Source organism: Prinia subflava, chromosome 1 (assembly GCF_021018805.1).
Source record: "Prinia subflava isolate CZ2003 ecotype Zambia chromosome 1, Cam_Psub_1.2, whole genome shotgun sequence".
NCBI classification, from domain to species: domain Eukaryota; kingdom Metazoa; phylum Chordata; class Aves; order Passeriformes; family Cisticolidae; genus Prinia; species Prinia subflava.
The window spans coordinates 137,901,695-137,927,267 of NC_086247.1; the positions used below are offsets into that span (position 1 = coordinate 137,901,695).

The window sequence follows — 25,573 nt, forward strand, 5'->3', positions numbered from 1 at the left end:
GTAATCAAAAGCTCAGGAACACTGATTGCAGACATTAGCATAAGCAGAGATGACCTGACATTTTTCTACTTGTCTGAGCCCGTACCAAACCAGGAAACCAACAGAATTCATGCAAGACTGTAAAGAATGAGGGGAAACTCTGAAGTGCAAAGTTTCTGTCTGTCTGTCTGTCTCTGTCTCCCCACAGCAGTGCCCTGCCTTGGAATCAGTTATGCTAGTTTTCGACCATCAGACTGCTTCCCTTAGTGGTGTATCTAGAATAAGGAAAATATATATGCATAATTATTTATAAATATTATCTGCAGACAAATTGATCTGCTCTGCACCAATCTGTCAGAGATCACTGAGAAGAAATCAAGAGGAAACAGCATAGCATAAAAAAAAATAAATAAAAATCTCCAGTGTTCTTCTAGGAAGACTGATTATCAGGAAGGGCTAACCCCACTGCTGTGGTTTGACCCTTCCACATCTGAGGTCAGGATCAAATGGGACAATAAATGATACAAAGAGAAACCTTTCCAGACCTGTTCAAGGGATTGGGCTAGTTATTAGAAGTAAGCAAGGAGTCTTGATAAGTTCTGAAAAGCAGGCAAGGAAAACGACAGGCACCCATGAATTAGAGCAGATTAGATGTCTCTTCCAGTTTAAAAATGGCTTCAATGAAGAAACTATACAAAAATTTGTTGAAAGATGTTTCAATCATTGCACAATAAAATAATTTATCTTTCCATAAATAAATAATATTCTTGTTTTGAAGGACTGAGACACCTTGATATAGCTGGTTCCTGCAATAGGCCTGGTTTTCCAGAATTAAGTTAGATCTGCAGACAGCAAACAGGCTGACTGCAGCACTCAGATCCAATCTCAAAGTGAGAGACTACATAGTTCTACCTGAAGGAGAACAGCCTGGAGAAATACCTGTTCTCAAAGGGCGTGCCTAAGGTCTAAAACATCATATTCATAAGTATAAGTTATGGAATTGTTCATTTAGGGCAGGTTTTCCCTCTTTTCCTGCATACGCTTATCAGTGAAGTCAAAGATTACAATGCCATCCTGACCAACCCTTCATTCTGAGTGAGGTATAGGATTACCATCTGAATTAGGACGAATATCCACACTGAGTAGTTTAATTCTATGGCTGCAGTGGGAAAAAAACCTCTCAAATCCCAGAATACTCCCTGACTTCAGAAAATTCAGTGGAATACTTTGCTCTTTGGATATACCTTCCAAATTCAAATCCTCATCCTGATCCATGCTAAGACCCCACAGTTCCTGTACATTTCAACTGAAACTAGAGAGTATGGACACTTTGCTTTCTTGAATGACTGCAAAGCACAATCCAAACCATGAAAACTGTCACACCATCAACAAATTTTAGATTATTAATTACAAACAGGCACAGTGCTGCTGTAAACACAGCCAACCATTTGCACATTTAATTATAGAATATGTTTCCACAGTTTAATAGGATAATTACTGTTATTGCACTCATCCTGGGACTTATTTTTCTGAGGTAAAAGTCAGGAGACCAGATCCTGAAAGTGGAAGAAGCCAGGCAACAGAGAGGTTTACCACAAAAACACAAGAGAATGGTTTGTGTGTTCTGTGACCCTGGAACTCAGGTGAAGGCAACTGCTCAGCAGAGTCAGGACTCTGCTGGCAGAGCTGTGCCCTCTGTAGACATCATCCTGCCAGAAACCTCGATGGCCTCACAAGTGCCCCTGCCTTGTGCAAACTCTGACATGGCCTGATCTCTTCCTTTAGAGAGACTGGTTGTGACTGATTCATGTGATTATGGAAGAGCCTGAGCTTGTTTATATTTGATGGAGTCAGTCTCTGGCCTAAAGACTACAGCATTGGCAGAGAAATCTCAGGCTCACATCTGACATGTACTCTGTTAATTTTAGAAGAGTTGCACTTGTTTACACATGGTCTGAGGGAGGTTTCAAGCCATAATAGCCGGTTAGCTGAATTGGTTATAAAGAGACTTTCTCATAGGAATCGGTTTAAAAAAACCCAGACATTTCTGGCTTTTAATGGAGAAGCTGTTGGTAGAAAATCGCGTGATGTCATGTTCCAGCTGGCCTGCGGGGCTGGTTTGTCCCCAAACGAGCCCGTGTTTTGGTGGCGGGCCCCGGACCAGCTGCTCCCCGCGGGAGGCGGCAGCCTTAGCCGGCGCAGGCAGTGACAGCATCAGTGAGGTCGGAAAAGACCTCTGAGCTCACCGAGTCCCACCGATCACCGATGACCGCCTTGTCAACCACACCGCAGCACTGCAGGCCACGTCCAGTCTTTCCTCAAACACCTGCAGGGGCGGGGACTCCCCCGCCTCCCCGGGCAGCCCACCGCACTGTCTAATGACCCGCTGCCCTTTTCTCCGCTCTCTTTTTTCCCCACGGCTCTGCTGCCTCACACCGGCAGCGCCTGCGAACCCCGCGGGCCCCCCTCGGGTCACGGCCCCGCGCACGCGCGCCCCGCCCCGCCCCGCCCGCTGTAAACAAACCGCGGGCGGCCCCGCGCAGGCGCAGCGGCGCCGCCGCAGCTGCGCACGGAGCGTCGGGCGGTCGGGGCCGGAGCGGGGGCGCTGCCGGGATGGACGAGGACGTGCTGACCACCCTGAAGATCCTCATCATCGGCGAGAGCGGCGTCGGCAAGTCCAGGTGAGGGGGCGCCCGCCAGCCTTCCACGGCCTCTCCTGGCCGGCCGGCTCCGGCCTAGGCCCCTTGTCGGACGGCGCCGTCTGGGCGCGGCCTGCGCCCCGCAGGGCCGGGCCCGCGGGGGGAGCTCCGTCGCCCCTTCCCGGCCAGCCCTCCGGCAGGCGAGGGATTTCCCCCCCTCTCCTCCTCCTCCTCCTCCGCAGCGCTCCCGCAGCCGCCGGCCCCGAGCTGGTGTTGCCAGCTCAGCTGCAAGCAGCTGAAGCGGGGATTCTGTCGGGCTGCCCGGGGTCACCTGGGCCGCCCTGTGCCCGGGGCAGCGCTGCGTCGTGGGGAGATAGGTACCCTTGTACCATCCCCACAGCACTTCGGGGTTAATGTCTAGTGTGTAATGCATATCTGCAGAGTCACAAGTGACCCAGCATTGGATGTGTGCGGAGGAGCACGGGGACGCGGCAAAGTAGTTCTAAAAAAAGTAGGGGTTTTTTTGCTAATTACAGGCTTTATCAGGTACTTTGAAGTTGCCTTCTTCCTCTCTGCCGTATTCATGGCTTTAGCTAAGCTGTAGATCCCAACCCTAAAGAGTTGGGATTTTATTTTTGTGGTGTTCTAAACTTTTTTTTGATAGTAACACTATCAAAACCCTTTAGTTCTTACTAAAGGGTTTGGGATATAAATGCTGAAGGGCATGTGGGAGTGTACCACACCAGTAATTTTATATTTGATATTTTTATGGCAATAGTGTGTGTCCTTTGCCATGACCCTAAATTACATACAAGTTGCTAATTAGGGAAAAAAGTGCCCATATTTGTTAAAAGTCTTAGTAAAAATCCTACAATCCCACACAGTTACTCGTTTGAATTAGCTACTAAATTGACAATAATTACAGTAGGCCCCTGGTGACAGACATGATCTGAGCAAATTTCTTTTAGTTGAGGTCATCTCTTATATATGAGTGGCCATATGGAAGAATTTTTCCTGGGGCAGATAAAGCGCACGGTGGTTTTGCATACCTATTTATATACATGTTTCTTTACATCAGAAAGCTTGTTAAAAGAGTCATTATGGGGAGGAAATAAAAATGCTATTAAACAATAACAGTGCAGTTGTTCAGGTACAGGAACTTAACAGGGAATTTTTCCTAAACTCGTGTCTCTTACCTATCGATTGACTAGAAAAGGTCAGATTTTAAACAGATATTAGCATGGTGGAGTAAGTGGTTGGAGTCCTGACTTCTGAACAAATACTGACTTAAACGTGGTCCTTGTGAGGGTGCTATGTTTTGTAGAAGATGATAGCTACATATGAAAGAAAGGTGGAAGTTCACTGGGCTTTGCATGCAGGACTGGTAAAATGATGGTTTTATTCTAGTAGCAATGTGAGGGTTCCATAATTTCTCTGTTCTGAATGAAACTAGTATTGGTTGTAACTAAAAATAGCTGCTCTTAAATAACATCCTTATACAACTATCTGAAGGGACTGGTAAAACCTGTGTGCCTCGATTTTTTTTTTTTTAATTATTATTATTTTAATTATTCTTTGATAGATAAAGCTACCATTTAATTTTGAGGTTCTGGAGTAAGGAGAGCAAAAACGTTGGTCTGTGATTAACTTGGAGTTGTCATCCTCATTGAAGTAAAGGAATTTTAGCGATCACTGTTTGTGTCAATGCAGGACTATGTCCAAATGCTAAAACCCACTTGACTTTTAAATTCACGTGCAAAAAGAGGAGAAAAAAACAGGTTGGTGGGGAAGAGCAAAAAGTAAATAAGGCTTTGTTTTGTTTCTCCATCCTGGAAATGAGTAGAAGCTGTGGTCATAGCTAATAGCTGCCTGCTACATGCACTTGCCGGAGATGCACAAGACTTTGATTTTATAAACTGCACACTCAGAATCTTTGTCTTGCACAGAAATATTTACATTTGACACCGGTGAAGTTATGGGCACTTCTTGAAGGGACCCTGCAGTGCTATGGTGTGATGTGCTGTGAAATCTCAATTGTAACTTTTTCTCTTGGTAGCAAACACATTCATCAGGATAGGAGGAAATGTTGTGAGTTGTTACATGCAAAGAAATACAAAATCATAAAACATTCGGGAGCTGTTTCTGCTCTTCAGCTTCTGTGTCTTTGTTTCTGATGAATGTTGTCCTTGCTGTTCCCCTGTGTGCCCAGTTCAAGGAGTTATTTCTGGGATGAAAAGCTGTCTTGGAATTTATTTCTCAAGCTTACAGAAATAGTGTGTGAAGCAATATTGAAACAAAACAAAAAATAATACTTTTGTACTGAATCCTGGAAGAAGAAAAATAGAATAAGGTTGAAGTAAAGTGCTTTGCAAAGCAGAGCACATGAGTATTCAGGCAACTAATTCTACAACTTGTATAGTAGTTTGTTTTCAGGGACATTCTTGGTAATACATGCAGAGAAGGCTCAGGCAGCAAAGCATATCTGCTCTATTCTCTCCACATTCTTTTCTTTTTTTTCATATATTCTCTCTCACAAAAAAACCCACTTCACATCTGATTTTTTAATTATTTTTATTTAGCTATGTGATCTTACTCTTCCTTTCAGATTTGTAATTTATAGGCTTCCCGCGAGGTATGGATCTGCTGCAATAATAGTATCTCTTCATTTTTTTTTTCCTATTAGCCTTCTGCTGCGGTTCACAGATGATACATTTGACCCAGAACTTGCAGCAACAATTGGTAAGTATGTGCTGATACTACCTTAGAAAAACTGATAATGTTTTCAGTGTAAAATTGTGGTTTGTTCAGACTTGTCTAACATGTAGTGAAGTTCAGATGTGTTAGCCTTTCTGTAAGAACTACAACTCTCCTGCTAATTTATCTGTGCAAAATTGCTGTCAGGTTTTCGACTGGTATTACTGCTGTCCAGACCCTGTGTCTCTGTAATATGATACTTAGAAGCTATCTTCAGACTCTGTTGCAGGTGGTGTTAACTCTTCCAACTTCTGACAAAACTTGAGTGCCCTGGGCTCTGCATGGCTTCTGTTTTCCTCTGTAGGGAGGAAATTACAATGTGGCTTTTTTTCTTCTGCTTAGCAATCAGTTCCTTGGCAGCTAGACTCCTGAGAAAAGTGGGAGAGCGCCAAGAATCCAGAGCTGCTGGGGAAAAAGGCAGTGACGTGTCATTGCTGTGCTGCTGTTATACCTACCAGCATGGGTCAGTTGTGCTGGGGGAGAGTGACCCAGAATGCAGGATACACTAAGTAAATTGGTTCTCAGAGGAAGCAAAATGGAACTTCTAAGAGTGTCGTGCAACTCTGTGTCAAAGTAATAAGTAAAATTATAGAAAATAGAGATACTTTTTCACACCATGATTTCAGTTGTGTTTTTACTTTCACTGTAGGAAGAGTTCTGTCTGAGAGCTTATATAGATAGAACTTTTTCTTTGAGTTCAGCTGTTGGTAAGCAAACCAGCTCTGTCTAATTTATCAAGAATTAAATAAATTGATCTTTTAAAATTAATATTAATAAGGTTCAGGAATACTATTTCATATAAAGCACTGACAAGCCAAGGGAAGAACGTGCCCTATTTTTGTTCATTCCATTGTTTATAAAAAATGAAGTTGTGCAAGTAGCCACACCTTAGTTTATGAGGGAGGATAGCGTGGAAGAAAACAGGAATGAAATAGATCAGGTGGTGAAGATAGCAATCTTGGATTCTAATGTAGTAGTTTTGGCACTGTATATACTTCTGGTCCTGTTACTTTTTTGAGGTGTCAACCATGCGAGCCAGGAAGTTAGTGCAGAACAGCTACTTCACCTTTCATGGTGTTTTGGATACCAAAAGAGTAGTTCAGTCTCTGAGTGGGTTTTTTGTTTGTTTTTAATGCTGGAGGGGTTTTTTCATTCTGCTATTTGTATCTGTGTCAAAAACTGGCATCAGTGCAATATTTGAGAAATTAAGGAATTATTTCCTGAAGTAATTCTTTGGGTTTGTCAAAATGCACAGCAGCATGTGTAGTAGCTAATCACTGGTTGTTAAATAGCAACAATTCAAGGTTTACTGCTGGCAGATCCTACTCTGTTCTATTTCTGATGTGGAAAGGGGGAAGCGTACTCAGTGTAAGAATTACTTCAGGTAGAGTTTGAGTTCTGAAGCAAAAATACTAATCTGGAATGAATGTGAGCATTTGGCAGGAAAAGTCAGTTTGTAGATCGCCCTGTCAGGCCCACCTGGCTGATGTGTGAGGCAGTGCTGTGTCACAGAGCTACTGTGATCCCAGCTGTGCCAGTCCTACAGCGGCTTTGTGGGGCACTCCTAGGGGATGGCAGATTCATTGTTTTGTCCACTTAACTGGAAGAGGATTGAATCTCTGTTCTTATTTGTTTTCTCATTTTTCTTTTTAAACTACTATCCACTGGCATTGCCACTTTTCTGGTGAATGTATTTCTAAGAAGCAAAATGCCAGCTTTAAAATCAGGGCATGATTTGTTGTTCATATAGATAAAGCAGTTGGAGTGGATTCCTAGAGGTAACTATTCTGCTGGGTGAAGACAGACTCTAGATGCCAGTTTCAGGTACTTACAAGATGGTGAAACGTCAACACACTTTGTGAGTCTTGGCTTGGAGTTCTCTTTGAACTAATTATACACTATTTTGTTTTGAGTTAGGGGACAGAAGAGGTCTTAAAGCCTTTCCTGTTGACACAGAAGAGCATGGTGCTTTTTCAGAATGGATGGACTATAAATAATTTTGTCTTTCAATGTCACCTACATGCTGACTGTTGAACTGGCTAATGTGACTTTATTTTTTTTAATTTTGATTAGAAAGTGAAGAGAGCTTTGGTTGCTTTTTCTTTAACATATAGCAAGAACTGCACACAAATCCACAATACTGAGGAAAGCCTTGACAGCAGCATAACTGGTTCTCTGTGGTGACCTGTTGAGACGTATCTTACCTTCATAGATTGCACAGACCTACTGAGTGCAATTTAAAAGAAACCCTAAATGATTGTTTCATGTGGGTTATTCTTCAGAACTTAGTAAAAATCCTACAATACTCTTCAAAGAATAAGCTGCTTTTGGGAAATAGTTCAGCCTTAGTAGCTTCAGTTGGATTAAACACATTGTATTTAACCTAGCAGATTACCTGTCCTTGTATTCTTGTTGGGCTTCATCACGTGGGTCTTACCAGACTACATGTACCCCAGTATTTTTTGTTGTCCTTACTGCTGATGCTTGTCTTCACTTGCTTGCTCTTTGTATGAGAGACTCTGGATAAGTGTTCAGTGCAATCTGTATTTTGCAAATGAAGTGATGCTTTGCACAGATCTGATGTCTTTGACTTTTCAGCTTTCCTTGCATTTGGAGTCCTCAAACTCCTAAGCTATTCAACGTGTCACTTGTCTTGTCACAACACTAATACTGCACTGTAGCTGATTGTGCACTTCCTATACATACAGCGTGGCATTACTGGCCTGAATGTGAGGGCAGTATCAGTGACAGAGCTGCTTCTTGCAGATTGTGAGTCCATGGTGTGTTAATGTGTATTGCTGAGGCAGGAGGTGGTAACACACAGGAGTAGAGTCTAGTAGTGCTGCCTTGTTTCTGGCTGTCTTCCAAGGCATGGTGGAAAGCACTGTCAGCTTTCCGCTGTCAAGGGTAGACACATCACTCTTGCAAGGTCAGAACTGATACCTGGCGCACAAACATGTCTGTATCTCACTGTTGTTTTTAGGAAATGTAAGTACTCTGTTTGTTCAATTCAACAGAATTTTCTTGATCCTTAATTTTTTTTTACTTGTCTTTCTTTATGGCAGATGGGCAACCAAAACCCCAAATATTTAAAAGCTTTCTTTTTGTTAATTGGCTTTTATATGTGTTGAGCTCCTTTGTTTGTTAGAATTCTATTTTACATGCCTCAATCACTTTAAAGGGTGTATTTTGGAGTGCTATCAGTTCATTTTCACACTTTTGCTTTTTAACAGTCAGTTTAACACATGGAGTTTAGTCACTATTTTAGTTTCTTATTGTACTTGCATTGCTCTTGCAAAATTTAAAGTGAATTTTAAACCAGTGGCAAGGCTAACATAAAGGTATATATATCCATTTACATTAAATGAAAATTGCTGAACTGTGCAGGCACAAGATACTGAATCTCTTTACTGAATGGGAGAAGGATACTGTGGCTTCAGAATACATATAATACGTTTATCTTAAGAAAGAAAGCTTTCTTTCTTGAAATTATTATGACATGTTTTAATGTCATGTTAACTGTCCAATAGACCTGTAGTATCTGCAGTTACAGGTTTTGGTGCCAGACTAATGGATTAAAGAATGCACTGTGAACTGTTGGACACGCTGACTGAACTGCAGATGGGGATTTTTGGAGCTCAGGGGAAGAAACATACAATTACAGTGGAAGAAAGAGATTCTTTTAGTCTGAAAGTTGCTGCTGAGTGCTGAAAAGCAGACAGAACAGAATGTCCTCTAGGATTAAATTGAGTCAAATTGCTAGCATAGCAGTCTTCTTTGAACTAGGTAAAGTTCCTAAGAACTGATGTTTAAAATAAGGTTAATAATGACTGTTCTTTTCTGTGAGCATAACTGTAGAATAATGTACCATTCCTGTGTGTGATATTGGGCATTATAGTACTGCTAAGTTAGGGACTAGGAGTCCTAGTACCTGGAAAACACCCTAAGTGCTGTTCCTTTACTACAAAAGTTGATGTACTTTGGGAAAATTTTGCTTGGAAGAGAGCATGGGTTTCTTCTAGTGCAGAATTTTGTCTGAAAAACACCTGATACTTCAGGGAACGCTTCAATGAGCTGAAGCTGTGAAACAGTGGAATAAAAATTGTGTTTATCTTTCTTGAAACAAAGCTCTTTTGAAGTTCAGTGAATATGCAGTTTCCTAATCATCCTAATGTATCCTTTCTGACTTTAGGTTGAATGTATTTTGGCAGCTGTTTGTTTTGTAATCTGCATGAATTTGGGAATGTAGGTGCAGCACACTTATCCTGAGGCTCTACTCATTTTGTATTAGAATAGTTACATTCTTTTTCTGGTAGGGAATGTGATGATTGACATTGTAATTCCAAGTAAAAAAAGGTTGCTGTTGCACTTGAAAGTTGTTCTTATAGAAGTATCAACTTTCCATACTGCTACTTCATTTTAGAGCTGCTGCCTGGTGGGAAGTGAAAGTCACTCCAAAATACTTAAAACATTTCTAGTTAGTTACTTGCTATTCGTAACCTAAGGGTTAAATTAAAGCATAAGGGATCATAGCTGTGTTGAGCCTCTCAAACAGATGTGTGTTACTATATCCCTTAAATTTGCAGTCACTAACATGTTGTTCTCCTTGGCCTGAGTTTTATAAGTGCATCTTATCCTCGAGCAATTGATAGCTGCTGGTTCCTGGGGGTGGAGGACACATGAAGGGGGAAGAATTGCTACATACTGGAGTAGGTGTCTGAGCAGCAGAACCATTACCTTGTTGTCTGTTTGGAGAATGTTTGTGACCAATGAATGGAAAGTGAATCCATTTGAATTATAAGCTTGTCCTGGAATATGTGCTTTAATACAAGAGATGTAGTATTTGCCTTACTTCCATAAAATAATTTAAGTCAATGGCTTAAAAGGCCCTGTCAGCAAAAAACCCCTGCATTTTGAGCAAGGTTCATGAATAACTAATGGAACTTATTCTTCCTGCTTGTGTCAAAACATGGGGTATTTTTGAGTTTGATTTTATTTTTTTCCATTTCTCTTTATTTTCTTTTTCAAAGATAGCTATAATATGTTTGAAGAACTAAAATGTTTTTCCTCCTCTAGGTGTTGACTTCAAGGTGAAAACTATTTCTGTTGATGGAAACAAAGCTAAACTGGCAATATGGGTAAGTCTCTCCCAAGTTCTTCATGCTTTGCTTTAGGAATAGCTAGGGTTTCTATAATGTATAGTTTGTATAGAATCATTTTCTATTAATATGAAGGTGATGTGGAGAAGTGGGAGGTTAATAGTGCAGCATCCAGAAGGTGCAGTGAACTGTGGGACAGCTAGCTGATGGGGTAGTTCTGCTGCCTAGTGAGCTTCTGCAGTACTAATTCCAGGTCTGGTTGGCATACAAGTAGAGAAAAGGAGGAATTAGATGGTATAACATCAGTAGAAGGGTGCACTTTACTAAATTTTGCCTATAGCACTGAGGTTGTGTATTAATAGGTTAAGAATTACGGCTGCGTGCTCATGTGTACCACCTCTTTATACCCATTTTTTGTCTAAATTTCATAGCCATTATACAAAGGCTTTTATAGGCTCAGTGTCAGAATTATTTGTAGCAGATACATTTCAAAGAGGGGCAGTGTTTGTAATCATAGTTTTAGTGTGTTCAACTTCTGCTCTAGTTAAAAGTAGAACTTCCATTACAGCAAGTGAAGGAAAAGTACTTCCAAGCTTTAAAAAAATATTCTGCATTGTGTAAACCAACCTCCACACTTATGTGACTTGAAGCACATTTTTGAAGAGTCAGACCAAGCTGTGTCTTCTTGTAGCAAGCAAGACTAAAACTTTGTTTCTCGTGTAAGCAAGATATCAGACCTCTGTTTCCTTGGGAAGTAGTAGTAGAATGTGAAATGTGTGTTGCAGTGTTTCTGTAGCTTGGAGGGTGCTTCATACCTCACTTACACAGGACTTATGTCTTAATTACAGTAATAATCATCAGTGAAATAAATGGGTTTAGCAAGGAAAATAAATGCAATAGCTTGACAGAAAATAAACAAGCCATGCAGGAGGAAAACCAGACTGGTAGCAGAACAAAGAATGATAGATTAGGGTTTATTTTCTTCCATTTTGGTAAATAGAAAGAAACAATCATGAGGTAAACTGAAAAAGAATAGCTTGTGAAGGTGCATCATGACACAAAACCAGTTTCAGATGTGTGACATTGCCTGATCGGCTTGTAGAATGTTGAAGTCCTTATCCAGTTTCCTTATCCAGGTTCTTTGTCAAGGAATCTAGGGTGTTTCATGTGTCACTTCTAACCTGGGTAAATTGAATAAAGTTGTTTAAATATTCTATGCATAAAGTCTTCAATGAGTGTGCACTATAACTTAATTTCTGAGAAGAAAGCAGCATTCTAATTTTGGGGGGTTTTGGTTGCTATTTTTTTCCAGAGCTGTTGACTCTTTAAATCTTAGGATGTAAGCTCAACTTTACTTAAAACAGAAAAACCTATGACTTATTCCTGCTTCTGCTGTGTTACAGCATGTTAGTGCATTTACCCAGCTACTCAGTCAAATTTAATTGGACCGAGTGATTGAAGTGAAAGAACTGGTTTTGTTCCTTCACTGGTTTTGTCATGGGCTGTGAGGCTTGTTAGAACATCTTAGTACTGCAACGATGCTGCTTTCTTGCTGTACTATCTGCAGATCAACTGCCTTTGCAGAAATGGCCATCTCACTGTTATGTAATACAGTTACATACTATGTCTAATAGTTCAAAGGTGTTTCCCAGGACAGGCTACATAAAATCTCAAAGTTAATGTGTAGTCAAACAGCAGGGGATGGAATAAACCCAGCTAATCTGCTAGTGGAATATAGTTTAAATTGTACTTTGTATGTTCATTAGAAATAGAATACCTGAAAGCTAAACTACCTTCTGCTCAAATTCTGAATAATGGAACTTTCTGAATGGCTTATTAGGATACTGCAGGTCAGGAGCGGTTCAGAACGTTAACCCCCAGTTACTACAGAGGTGCACAAGGTGTTATCCTAGGTAAGTACATCTTTGCATGCTAGTTTAGATGTTTGTGGGTTTCTCGTGTGGAGTTACTCAAACTCATATAGCCTTTATGTAATATTTAATTGATATTAAAAATATTGGTATCTGTGTTGAACAACTCATATTGAAACATCTTGGTGTCTCAACCTCTTTCTCATGTAGTCAGTCTGACCGGCTTGAGAACCTCTGATTTTTGCACGAGAATAAAAGCTACTGCTGTCTGAATAGATAGCTTTGTGCAGTTGTCCTTGTGCTGTCATGAATTTGTCCTTTATTTATTGCTTTTTGTATTTGCCCATGCTTACTAAGTGCAGAGTAAAAAAAAATTCCCTCAGTGTAGTCTCTCTGTATCAGTGTGATACAGCTTTTCTCTTTCTTATCCTTGTTGATTTTTTTCCTAATGAAATTAATAACGTAAACAGTGTGGAATCTGGCTGAGGTTTTTTGTTATTTGTGTCCCAACTGATGGCATGTTACACAGTCAGAATCACCTAGAAAAGACCAGCTCTGCATGTAGAAAGCACCAATTTGTGTGTCAGAAGCCCAGGCAAAAGCCATAATTCCAGCTTTGCAGTGAAGTATCATTTGTGTTTTTTTGGTGTATGGAAGCCTGTTTGCTAGGCAGTAAGCTCTGATTTTTTGCTTCTTCACTGCTAGGAGTGAGGAGCTGACTACAGTAAGGACAGGGATGTACATTTAGTTTTCTTGAAGTTGCTTCTGACTTCAGAGAACCTTGCTAAGCTGTTGTGTCTAGTTAAATTGTTTAATGTGCAATAACATCTGTGATGTGACCTCCCGGTAGGTTTCCCAAGTCCTGGGCTGCGTTATCTTCCCGGTACAGGAAGACGCTGTCAGAGCATGTCGTGTCAAGTCTCTTAGTTGCACTGAACCTGCCACTCACTGGTGAAAGCTGTAAACAAGCACTGTTTGGGAGGTGGAAGGTTCTGCTGTTGAGATTTGCTCTCCCATTTTATTCAGTATCTCCTGACTATTTCTTTGTTACTTGTCTTCCAAAAAAACCAAGGTTCTTCACACAAGCAAAGTTACAGATTTGACTGAAAGAAGCTGTTTTATGCCTTTCTGTACATGGGATGTGAAAACAAAGGAAAAAACCACTTTCGTAGCTTCAGTACTGAAGGTCATGCTATCCTCTTTGTATAGCTGTTGTGTAGTGATTTTAGGTATCCTACATGAGGGATCTGCTAGTGTAGAATTCCTTGGAGAACGATCGTCTCTAGCCTGCAAGCTAGGATGTAGCAAGGAATGTTAGTCTGAGAGTGGTAGGTGGCTGAAGCTTGGAGTTGTTCTGCATCAGTGAATTGAGCTGGTGGATGTCCTACATTTTTTCCAGTTGTTTGTATAAAGGTAAATTGGAATCCTTAGAACTCCTTCAGTTTTCTGATTCAAAAAGCCATCATTCTTGCTACTTTTGTAATGTAAGCTGTAATTCTTGGAAAAATATTGTGGAATAATATCACTAATATCTTTCAGTTTATGATGTCACAAGAAGAGATACTTTTGTCAAGCTGGATAACTGGTTAAATGAATTGGAAACATACTGCACAAGGAATGACATAGTGCAAATGTTAGTTGGAAACAAGATTGATAAGGTAAACCAAATTCAACTGCAGTAAGTAATTTGCTGGTGTATTTTGTTAATAAGGAATATTAATGCTTTGTTTTATTATAGGAAAATCGTGAAGTTGACAGAAATGAAGGCCTCAAATTCGCAAGAAAACATTCCATGTTGTTCATAGGTATGTTATAGATATTTGCAGAGATATTTCTTGATTTTTGTTACATAAGGAAAAGTATCCCTTCTGTAGAATTGAGAGTCATATGTACAGTCCAATTAATGATACTTCTCACCTGCACCAGGCATAAAGATAATGGGTATTCCTGTTTTTTAAAATTATGCCTATGTCCAGATATCTGTTCTAGCTGTGGGTGATTATGTAGAAATTCATAAGGATGAAGGGCAGAGTACAGACTCTATGTAGCCTGATGAAACCAGGTTTGGGCTTGGAATTTTGTCTGATTCTTTTCCCAGCTGACTTGCTAAATTAATAATAGAAGCAAAATGAAAGAGGGAAAACTGGTGCTAGTGGCCAGCCTTCAGTGTAGGAAAATAGCTGGTACCTGAGAGAAATCTATATTAGAACTGGGTTGAAAAAATAGGTAGGTATATAATTAACTTAAAAATGATGGGTGGATTGAATAATGACATAATGATGACTGGAGCAAATATATTGGTCTCATTTTGCTGCAAAATGAAATATGTCTTGTAGGCAAAGCCATGTGATGATAAATTAAAAAATGGGTATTGAAGTGACTCTTTATGCATATGTTTGTTATGTGTTTCACCTAAGGATCAGAAGGGATTATTTGACAGGATTTTTCCAGTAGCAAAGCAGTTCATTGACATGTACTCATTCATTCTTGCACTTAGACTTACATTCTTTACCTCTGACTGAAGACTTATTTTTATTTAGTGTTCTGCTGTGTTTCTTTTTAGCTACAGTGTCAGATGTGGAAATAAAAGTTCAGAGTTGAGGCACAAGCTGCTAAGTGCATGGAAGATGAAAACAAAAGTGAAAATTAGACTATAAATGTGCATATACATATGTGCATATGCATATATGCTACATATGTTAAGTATCTGTGTGGCTGTGTAGATAGATGAACAGGGCAAGCCCTTGTGGAACTGAACAATTTCTGATGGTGTCTGTTGTTCTTATACCATAACCCGTGGGCAGATTTCTTAGTCTTGGTCAAAGTAAGGATCCTGAGTGAAATTACCTAGAATTGTGCTAACTGCAAGAGGAATGAGATCCCTTACTGCTTTTTATCAGATGAGTTTTATCATGGAGACTGACCCAGAATCTTGCAATATGGATCCTTGTTTCATATTTTCTGATGGTACTGCAGTTATGATTAATGTACAGAGCTGAAATACAGAACAGCAACCAGGTTTTTCAGACAAGAATCCTAATTTTTCTTACTGGAGTGCTTTCCACAGAAAAACAAAGCTAAGCTATAGCTGTCTCCATTTGTTCTGGTGAAGTTTGACTTGAAAGCTCTTCTATTAAAAATATTTTGAGGTGCTACCTGTGTGGTGACAAATCTGCATACTTGCCAATTTTGGTACTGCTATATATTTAAAGAATAGGTTGTACAAGTTTTAAGTCTGTTCTAGATTGAAACTTAACTGAAAGAGAAATATTAAACAAGTTACCAGAAGTTATGCTAATACTTGACTTTTTGTGTCCCTTCTCCAGAGGCAAGTGCAAAAACATGTGATGGTGTGCAGTGTGCCTTTGAAGAACTTGTTGAAAAAATCATTCAGACTCCTGGACTGTGGGAGAGTGAAAGCCAAAACAGAGGTGTAAAGTTATCAAGCAAGGAAGAAGGATATGGAGGAGGAGGAGCATGTGGTGGATATTGTTCTATGTTATAAACTTTGGGAAGCTTATTCTTTGCATATTTAAACAGATAGTTACATCTTTCTGTACATAAAGTCATTAAATGCTATTTTTAGGGACCTTGCAGTTTGCACATATTTGTTTTGTATCATGGCAGTGAACACTTGTAGAAAAAATGTTCTGCAGCTTTCCCAGTTTGAAAATGTTATGGTAAGCATGCCCAATTTGCAATCTTCAGGTTTTTATAAGTAGCATAAATAATGTGCAAGAGCAAATGCACTAAAAATTTTACAACTGTATACATTAATTGTGTAACTATTCTTAACAAATCCATCTTACAAATACTGCATTGTCTGCTCTTTGTCTTATTTTTAAATTCTGTTGAAATTATAGAACTATATAGTATGCACAAATCTTGGAAACAGTATGAGCTATAAATGTTACATTTCATCTCTTCTAGTAAATGCTTTTTTTAAGGTATTAAAAGCAGCAGGATTATACAGTTCTTAGACAAATCTGCTAAAATTTTGTCTTTCAGCAGTGCAATCTAAAATGCAAATTGGCACAGGCCCTAGTTGGCATCAGCACTTCCTTGAAGAGATGCTTTGAAAGCTTCCTTTGCAAAGCTGGGAGACGCCATGTTTTCCTTTTAATCATCACTTCAGTTGGTGGCTTAACTGGAGTTTTAATCCTGTGATATTTATATACTAAATTTGTGGTACTCTTGCACTCTAGGTTTTTATGATGGTCTGCTCTAGACTTGCTGCAGAAAGTCTTCATTATTGGCAAGGGGTCTGAGTGATGTCATTGTTCTTTGATTGTGAATCATTTTTCCACACTTCAGTATGGATTCCTAATTTTCTGAAATGTTTGTAATATGAGTTTATCTCAACTGTAGCTCACTGTGACTGTGAGATCTCTTATCACGTCTGCTTTGTGCAGCTACTTATTCAGAAATAAAACTTCTGTCACAGACACTAAAAGGGAAGCTATAGGGCTTCTTGATCTCTATGAAAAAATACTATTGCAATGAGTATTCACTTGAGTTTACTGTATCAAAGCCAATGGTTTGTTTCAGAAAACTTGTATAGACTTAATAAATTTTTTTCCACAGTATTCAACTTTTTTAACCTCTTTCTATTGCAGAGTTCTATATTTTCTAGCACATATGGTTTAAACAAGGTCATTTCGTACGTACAAATTATTTCTGAAGGACAAGACAAAGATGCTGTGCTGTGTGGGATTTTTTAAATAATCACTATAGTGCAGTCAGTAAATGAACTATTAGGCAGTTTCTTGTTAACATAGTGAATGACAGCATCTTTTATTACTGCAAGGTTTTGTCTAAATGTCAGCATACATGATCTGTGTATTTTTGCAACAGGTCTTTGCTGCTTCTTTTAAAATACGCTTTCTTCTTCACATGGAAACTTTGTTTTCTATTCTGTTTTATACTTGATAGAAAACTACCAAAATTTGAAGACTTAACCATGCTAGTTGTTTTTTTCTAAATATTGTAACTAGTATTGTTAATGTAGTAGGATAAATCAAATATGTAAATGTAATTAATATTAAATATGCGTAAACATTATATTAAAATCTTAGATTTGCGTTACTGTTGCATGCAGAGTATATGGGCTGAGTAAATCATGTTTGTTAGCATGGAGGTCAAAGGATTTTGGCTTTTCTAGACTCACATTAGAGGAAAGTTTGTAGGTGAATTAAAACTCTGAATACCTTAATTTTGTCAGCAGTAGTTGGCAAGTATCATAATTTGGGCAGATGCTTGTAATTTATTTCTGTATTTGTTTCCCCCCTAGTTTGGGTGCATCCCTATGCTTAGAAGAGACTTAACTTTTGGTTTCTCACAGAAGGTCCTTTTATCACAGGACCTGGATTCACCTTTTATTCTGTCTTTGCCAGATCTGACAGCTTTTGTCAGAGGCAGGGAATGGCAGGGCGCTCTGAATAGTGGCTATTGTTCTGTGAAAGAATGAAGTCATTTATTCCTTATTGCACTGCAAAACATTTCTGGGAGAGAAGTATTCTGAAACAGCATAATTAGTGAGAATGAGAGCAGTTAGGGGTGTTTTTTTTAAGTAGACGTTTTCTAATTGACTTGCAACTAGCTTTTCTGTCTTCCTCTTTTAAGCATGTTTAGTTATGTCTCTGTGGAATGTTTTTCTAGAGTGTCACTTCTTTTCATCATTGCTCTGTCAAGAAGCTCTGCACTGGAAGGCTGAGTTCCTGTGCTTCCAGTATTTGTTAAAGAAAATTTAGCAACAGTTACTGTGCTACGTTTTTTAGTTTTTTCTCTCACCTTTTTTTTTTGTGGGAGGGTGGGTTGTGGAGCTGCCATCTTTCAAATAAATCTGTTCCCATGCTTCCCAAGTTTTTTTCCTCTTTGTAGGTCAGGTTGTCTCTAAGTGCACATCCACTGTTGTAGTTGTAATACAAGCGTATCTAAAACGACTTCAAGCTGTACCATACGCTCTGCTCAAAACCGATGTAGGCGTATTTGAGGAATCGTGGGTGTGTAACATGCAGAGAAGTGCATGCAAGAGGTCCTTCAGCCTGCCTCAGCAGGTAGCAGAGGGATAATGGAGAGAGCTGTTTGCTCTTCATCAAGAAATGAGAATGTGGCAGGGAGTTTTATACACTAAAGCACTAAACCACCGTGGAGTAAGGAAGAAATCTTCCGTGATTGTGAAAGGCTGTTAAAAGTGAAGTTGCTTCCAGTTAATTTACTCTAGTCAATAAAGTACTGATTAGCAGTTTAGTACTCAGGCCTGGCAGGTGATTTTTGTAGGCTTTACACTAGCCTGGAAGAATATGGCACAGCACTTCCATCTTCTTAAATTTACACTTGAGAATACTGCTAAGTGTTGTTATGGTTTTGTCTTGTATTTCTTCTGCTGCTGTTTTAAAAAGGGAGGTGGGGCAGGTTTCAAGATGCTGGGATTTTTATTGCTAGTGGGGCTTTTGTCCAAACTATAGCATCACTTTTCCTGTTCTCCTGCTGCAATAATGAGATCGACAGCTGGCTCAAAGTAAGTCTTAACTAAATGAAAGTGAGAGTTCAGTGAGTCCCCAGACAATGACAGTGACTGCCTCATCAGCCATGGCAGAACTTCAGGGCATAATGGTCTTGCTGCCACAGTGATAACTGCTCTGTATCATTCCTTTTTAGTTTCCTTGTTTGCCAGTAACCTGATACATAGTGAGCTACAATAATCCCTCTAATTTTACCCTGTGTTTTGGTGCAGTAATTCTATGATTTGAGGCCTAACTGGTAAATTTTTTCAAACTCTTAAAAACTTGGGCAGCCTGTGTTGTGATCAATACAAGTTACTGCTATTTAGGTACTGGAGGGTTGATGCAAGTGGTCCTGCATCCATCCTGTCCAAAGCCCCTGTGGTAGGTTTGTGCATGAGCAGGACTTTTTCATGTTGCCAGACAAATCACTACATACATTTCAGACCTAGTTGAGCCTAGAAGGGCAAAATAGGAGGTGTTTTTCCTGGGCGCTGGCCAGCAGTGGGAGAAAAAAGAAAGAAGCTCTCCATTAAAACTTCCAAGTTTTTTTTTGGTTTCTACACCCTTTGTTTGTGAGTACCTGTGGCACCTTAATTAAAAATTTATGAAGTGTTATATGGGCAAAGAACTGTGAAGATGTGTTTTCAAACTACTGCATGCATATGTTCCGTGATTGATTTAATGCAATTGAAGTTTTGTCCTTAGCCTTGTGCCTGAGTAACATGTGGTCTTTTCTGTTAGAGTGAAAATGGTCATGGTGAGTAAATACTCCTTTTTCTCATGCTCCCAGTTTTTGTAACATCTATGCGTGTTTTATGTACAATGATAGCAAAACTCCCAGTCAACTTCTAGAATTTCTGGGCTCTAGTTCTTTATTTTAGAAGCTTAAAACAACCTTGGAAGAAGTGTCAAATCACGATTGGAAGGAAACTCTTCTAGTCTTTTCTGTGTATCATCAGCTCTGGATTTATTAGCATCTGGTAGTAAGTCTGCTTATTGGTTCCCAGTTCTTAATGCTTGTCAGGCTGGACTTCCTGAGGAGTGTGGCTATCCAGATGTTGTTGACAGCATGATGTTGTTCTTTAACAGTAATGAGAAGGTCCAGACGTAGCTACTTAGGATTAGGAGTGCAGCTGTGAACTGGGGTTCGGGGAAGAGCAGTAGCAGCCCCTCAAACTGTGAAGACAGTTTTAATAATGTCTAATACATTGTGTACGCAAAACAGAAACTGTTATATGCACGGTATGGTAAGGATATTTAATATAGCTAACTATTAATACAATTTAATAAAATACAGAAGTGTATAAGCTCTTTATATCAGGGATTATCTATCATCTCTTGAAATTCAGCTTTAGACATAATTATCTTAGTTTAAGATAGGTATGAGGAAGCTAGGTAGATCAATGCATGCTAAGCCTGTGGGCAGTTGTCATCCAGTAGAAAAGGACAAGGATGCTTATGGAGGGAACCTGAAGACTGGGATAAAGTCATCGAGAGAGGTTTAGGTTGGACATTAGAAAAAGGTTCTTCAGCCAGAGGGTGACTGGACACTGGAACAGGCCACCAGGGCAGTGTTCACAGCACGGAGCCTGGCAGAGTTCAGGAAGTGTTTGGACAGTGCTCTCAGGTACATGGTGTGACTCTCGGGGCTGTGCAGGGCAGGAGCTGGGCTTTGATGGACTGCTGGGTGCCTGCCAGCTCAGAGTGTTCTTTGAAGAGCTGAGTTTTCCCTGGAAAGGGGCCTGGGGGTTGTGGCAGACACTGGGTGAGCCCAGGCCAGCAAAGTGCCATTGTGGCAGGTCCATTCTGCGGAGCTGCTGTCCCGTGCAGTGCCCACAGCGTGTGCTGGTGCCGGTGGCTGTTCCTTCCCTGGGCAGGGCTCGGCACTTGCCCTTGCTGGGCTCCACAAGGTTCTTTTGGCCCTCAAAAGGGATCTCCTCCGTCCCTGGGTGGGCTCGAACCACCAACCTTTCAGTTAACAGCCGAACGCGCTCTCCGATTGCGCCACAGAGACTGATGTGTTGTGCTTCCCAGAGCAGATCAATTCTGACTGTGCTCAGTAGGCTGCTGAGGGTGCCTGCGTGTGCTGACAATGACTGCAGGCACACTGCTGCAGCAAGCCTGACGTGCTATTGTGTCAGAATAAAGGGGGAAGAAATGCTGTTACCTCCTGGGGGGAGTGAAAAATTAAATTCTTTTGAAGTAGCTGTTCCTCACTGCTTACCTCTCTCAGGAGAGGAGGTCTTGGGGTCGTGTCGTGCTAGGCAATTTGTTAGTGGTTCCAAGGTAACAACACTGCTTCTTGTGCTTTTTGTGCTTCTGGAAATTTAGCTATAAGAAGTCTGAAAATCTATGTGGCTTCTTAATTGTATGTTAATGCAATTAAAGCGAAACATGGGTACGCTTCAGAACATGGATTGTGAGACATCAAAGTACTGACTGCAGAATTCGTAGCACAGCTGAGAGCTGGGGATTAGAGGTGAGAGAGCTGTTGGGCAGGTCTTAATGAACAGGGAAGATTTAATGGTGAAACTTGCATTTTTAAGTTTCATACTGCAAAGAAACAAGATGTTTTCAATGCTAGTGGACATATGTGTTTTTACTGTCAGTCGCCAGGCAGGAAAAGGTGAAACCCTTGCTCTTTGTGCCCTTGTGTATGGCTGGAAACAAAAGGATATGAACTACTGAGATAGATGACAGGAGCTGAGTTCTGTTCAGCTAGTGAATCTGTACCTGGGTTGTCCAGTTTTCTGCCACAACAAAACTGTTTTAGTATTCCAGCCTTTTTGTCGTTGTTCATTTGGTGAAGGAAATACAGCAAACTGTTGGCTTGAAAATTGTTGAATTGCTTTTGAAAGTTAGGAAGCTTTATCTCTGCAGGGCTGTGCATTGGAGTGCTGCTTGAAAGCATTGCTGGTGAAATTCTCCTGGCACTGAGCTGCAAAAGCATAGGAAAATGTGTAAACTGTAGAAGGGATTGGAGCAACTTTCTTTTTGAGAGATAGGAACTTTTAGGTGGAGAAAAATGTGCTCTCAGTAGCAGCAGTAGAGAGCCTTTCCTATCAGGGAGTATGACAGCAAGCTGCTTTCTTTCCTTTCCTGTCTTCTGGTATTTCAAGCTATACTGTAAGGCACTCTACACCATGTGCCTCAAAGCTGTGGGGCAGGTCTGTCCCACAGTGTGCACTGGGGTCTTCCTGCTCCAGCTGCCCCTCTGAGGAGCCAAAGTGGTGATATTTGGCTCCTGTATGCCCTGCACTCTGTGTTACCTGCCAGGATCCCTCATGTAAGACAAGGGTGGAGATCCAGGTTTCATCCTGAGCTGGATTTGGAGGGTGGCTGGGCTGTATGGACCTGGGATAGCCTGTGTTAAGTGTTAAAGAGAGAATCTGCTCCCTTTTGCCTCTTCCACCCCCAACTGCTTGCAAGTCACATGGGTCCCTTTTCTGGACTACACCATTGCTTAAGTGCATGTGGGCGTTGTATGAAAAATTATACTTAATCATGTATAAAATAACTTTCAGATGTGAGAGTTTGTGTGTGTTCTCATGCTCCATAACTTCCACCTCCCTTGCAGCCTCTACTGTAGGCTTTGCAAGGGTTAGATGAGTTTGCCACCAAGCAGAACTCTTTCCTCCAGAGGTTTTATCTTTTAAATGACCTATTGAAAAACTCTCCTTTTGCCTGTGCACCACGGATTTCTATCAAGTCCTGTCAAATCTCCTAATCCGTTTTCTTCTTATGGTGCAATTTACTTTGATCCCAAAACACAGCTCTCCAAATTTGCCAAAGAAAACACTGGGCACTATAGAAAGACTGTTTTAAATGAAGGTGTTTGGAGGAATCTGTTAGGAAAGTAAAAACGTACAACAAAAGAAAAAAAGGCAATGTGATGTGTTTTTTATGTATATGTTTAAAAAGATCTTTTAAGCTCTGATTAGTGGACCCTTGAAACCACAGTCTCTTTCCTTACTGAAATTTTATGTCTCTCAGTTCATAAAGGACCGTGAAAGTGCTGGAATTTTTATTTAAAGGCCAATGTGAACATAAGGAGATCTTTTCAGGCATAACTGAGAAATGCTGCTAAATGAGACTTGCCAAACTGATACAAGAGAAGGAAGATACTTGTCCTGGGCACCTGCAGTTGGCTGTCTCCAAAGCTTAAGCTCTCCCTAATCATTAGTCATCTGCAGTGTGTAGAGAGAGGCCTGCAAAGGCAGTGCAAGATGGGTTTTGATTGCTGTAGAAGCATTTAGGTGGCAAACTCCCTTTGAGTATTGGGGCACAAATTATTTGTGTAAAACCTTACAAGGACACAGGAATCTGCAGCTTGAGCTAACATATGAGTTCCCACTTAGTGTCCTTGATGCCAAGCACTTATTTCCCCCTCGTTCAGCAGTTGTAGCTTTCACGGGTTCTCTAAGTCTCTAGTTCACAAGTGCTCTATATAAACTTCATTTAGGTGCATATGGGGAAATAGGGATTATGGCCATTATGTTGTAGGAGCCTTGGTAGCATACTACCCAAATCTAGCTAGTACAGCTTTATAATGTGGAGTTGTTGCATTGTAGCTGTTCATTCTCAGTAGGATTTTTTCTATGTCTTCCCTGGTTACTAGTGGGTTGAAAACCCTTTCATGAGGAGGAAGAGGAAAAAGAAGAGCTCAGGTCAGATAAAATGAAGAAAGTCTTTGACCAGTGCCTGTATTCTATGGCTTGGTGCAAGCTCCAGAGGGGCTGGGGAAGCTCAGGCTTGCTGGTAGTGTCCATGTTAGCTGCTTTGGGAGTGCCAAGGAAGACACTTGGCTCCTCTCATACTGATCATACTCCTTTCAAAAATATTTATGAGTTTTGGAATCTAATGGTTTAGCTGCTCAAGCTGAATATTGTGTCCTAGGTCATGACAAGAGAGCTGAACTTGCATGAGCCTATGTACAAACGGAGTATCTTGGCCTTGCTGAACACTCTCCTTTCACAGGCAGTCCTTATCTGAAAACTTGCTTTCCTGTGAAACATAACATGGAAACTTGTGGAAGGAATTTCCTTTCAGAATAAAATCAAAATCTCTCAGAAAACCTCTCTGGTGTTCTGCAAATTCATCTCTTTGTGACTTACAGATGGAGAAATTGAACCTTTGTGCTGGCTTCAGGCTTAAACTGGCTAATTTTCATTTATTTTAACATTTTAAAAGTCACACCTTTAGTTAAACTGGTTCAAGCTGGCCATGTAGAGAAGTCCACAGATGGAACACACTAAGTGACTGCTTGAAAACTGGGCAAAATTGATGACTCTATCCTGTAGTGGTTGAATGACTCCAGCTGGCTTTTGTTTTATCTTACAAGAAACCTCTGTCTGAGGCAGTGTCAGGATTAACAGCCTGGCTGGTTTGTTCCCTTTCCTGGGAAATGACTCCATTTGACTTCCTGGATGCTGTGAAAGTTACTGTAAAATCAGAGGTGAAAAAGTAACCTCCCCAAAGAATACCTCATCACAATAGGCAGATTTTTGCAAGGCAAGGAAATTCTTTAAAAAAACCAAAGTTATTGTAGAGTAGACCAAGGAAGGTGAAGAAGTACAGGAAAGGAGGAAGAGCAGAGTGGGTTTTGCACCAAGTGCTTTTCAAGTTCTCTTCCATAAGATGGCAGCAACTTATTTTGTGAACTGGACTTGGAAGACTGATTTGCTGAAAGCTCTACAAAACAGGCATTAAGTCTAAGGCTGTAATTCTATCTTCTTGGTACACATCCCTTATTGTTGTCCCTGTATAGATCAGTTGTCCACCTTACTTTATGTGCAAAACTGTTTTCTGTTGTTTGGTACAGAGATAATTTTATTCTATTTTTTCTAAATACAGGAGGAGATGCTTTTGCATTTGTAAGGGCTTTGTGTGTGAGATGTGGGGATCTCACACACAAAAAAGGTCTGGGATTTTTCTATCCTCAAATAATTGGAGTTCAGTTTTGTGACACAGCTGTTTTCAGTGGAATCAAGACACTCATTTTCTCTTGAAGAAGGAGACTGTGGAAAGAGGGCATTTCCCTCCCCCCAACAGAAAACAGTGGAAGGAAAAATATATGGGAAGAACTATTTTCTGAAATCTTATGACATAAAGGATTTTATATTTCAGCCATTTCACTTTCCCTTCTAAAGGTTTTCCACATTTTCAGTGACACCCTCAGTGGTGTGTGCAATACATCTGTGCAGTTTGACTGTCTCCCATTCTTTCATGCGTTTTTTTCTCTGCAGAGAGCGTCAGACACTTATCCTGTTAGTACCAAGTCCTTCACAGTCATAAACTGCTGTGATGCCCACTAACAGAAGATTTTAAGTACAAATGATGAACAATCTTCTCAGTGTTTGTGTTTATTCTGAGTAGCTGGGTACCACGGGAGGAGCAAAAAGCAGCCTGTTCTTGCTTTCCCTGGTGCTTACACTTACTGGCTAGTGTTAGTCATCTGTTTTGGTTTCCTGTGGCCCATTAGTATCCAATCTGTCAAGTGCGCAGGAGCCACAGTAGCAAAGTTGTAAACTTGAAGACTCGAGGAACAAGACTCCGTGGTATTTGCCTTCTGTTAATTATTAAATTAAACTGTTTAAGTTCTGTGATTCTGATTTCTGGTGTTGATGTACTGTTGCAGTACAGCCCAAATGGGGTCCACCATGAGTCCATTCTGACATTGCTCTCCTGTCCTCAAGTTCGTGCTCTGGCTTGGTGAGGACCCCAGG

General features: G+C 40.4%; 1 protein-coding gene and 1 non-coding gene across 2 annotated transcripts; one reads left to right on the plus strand and one right to left on the minus strand.

The window, feature by feature from the left end:
- The first annotated feature begins 2,502 nt into the window (after positions 1-2,502).
- On the plus strand, positions 2,503-16,928 carry RAB18 (RAB18, member RAS oncogene family). Its single transcript, XM_063414294.1, has 7 exons — positions 2,503-2,660; positions 5,302-5,357; positions 10,449-10,510; positions 12,312-12,384; positions 13,882-14,000; positions 14,081-14,147; positions 15,669-16,928. The coding sequence occupies exons 1-7, from the start codon at positions 2,593-2,595 to the stop codon at positions 15,845-15,847; spliced, it is 624 nt and encodes a 207-aa protein (XP_063270364.1). The 5' UTR covers positions 2,503-2,592; the 3' UTR covers positions 15,848-16,928.
- Positions 16,929-20,788: 3,860 nt separating this feature from the next.
- TRNAN-GUU (transfer RNA asparagine (anticodon GUU)) lies at positions 20,789-20,862 on the minus strand. Its single transcript has one exon. It is a non-coding gene; the product is annotated as a tRNA-Asn (tRNA).
- Between the last annotated feature and the right edge of the window lie 4,711 nt (positions 20,863-25,573).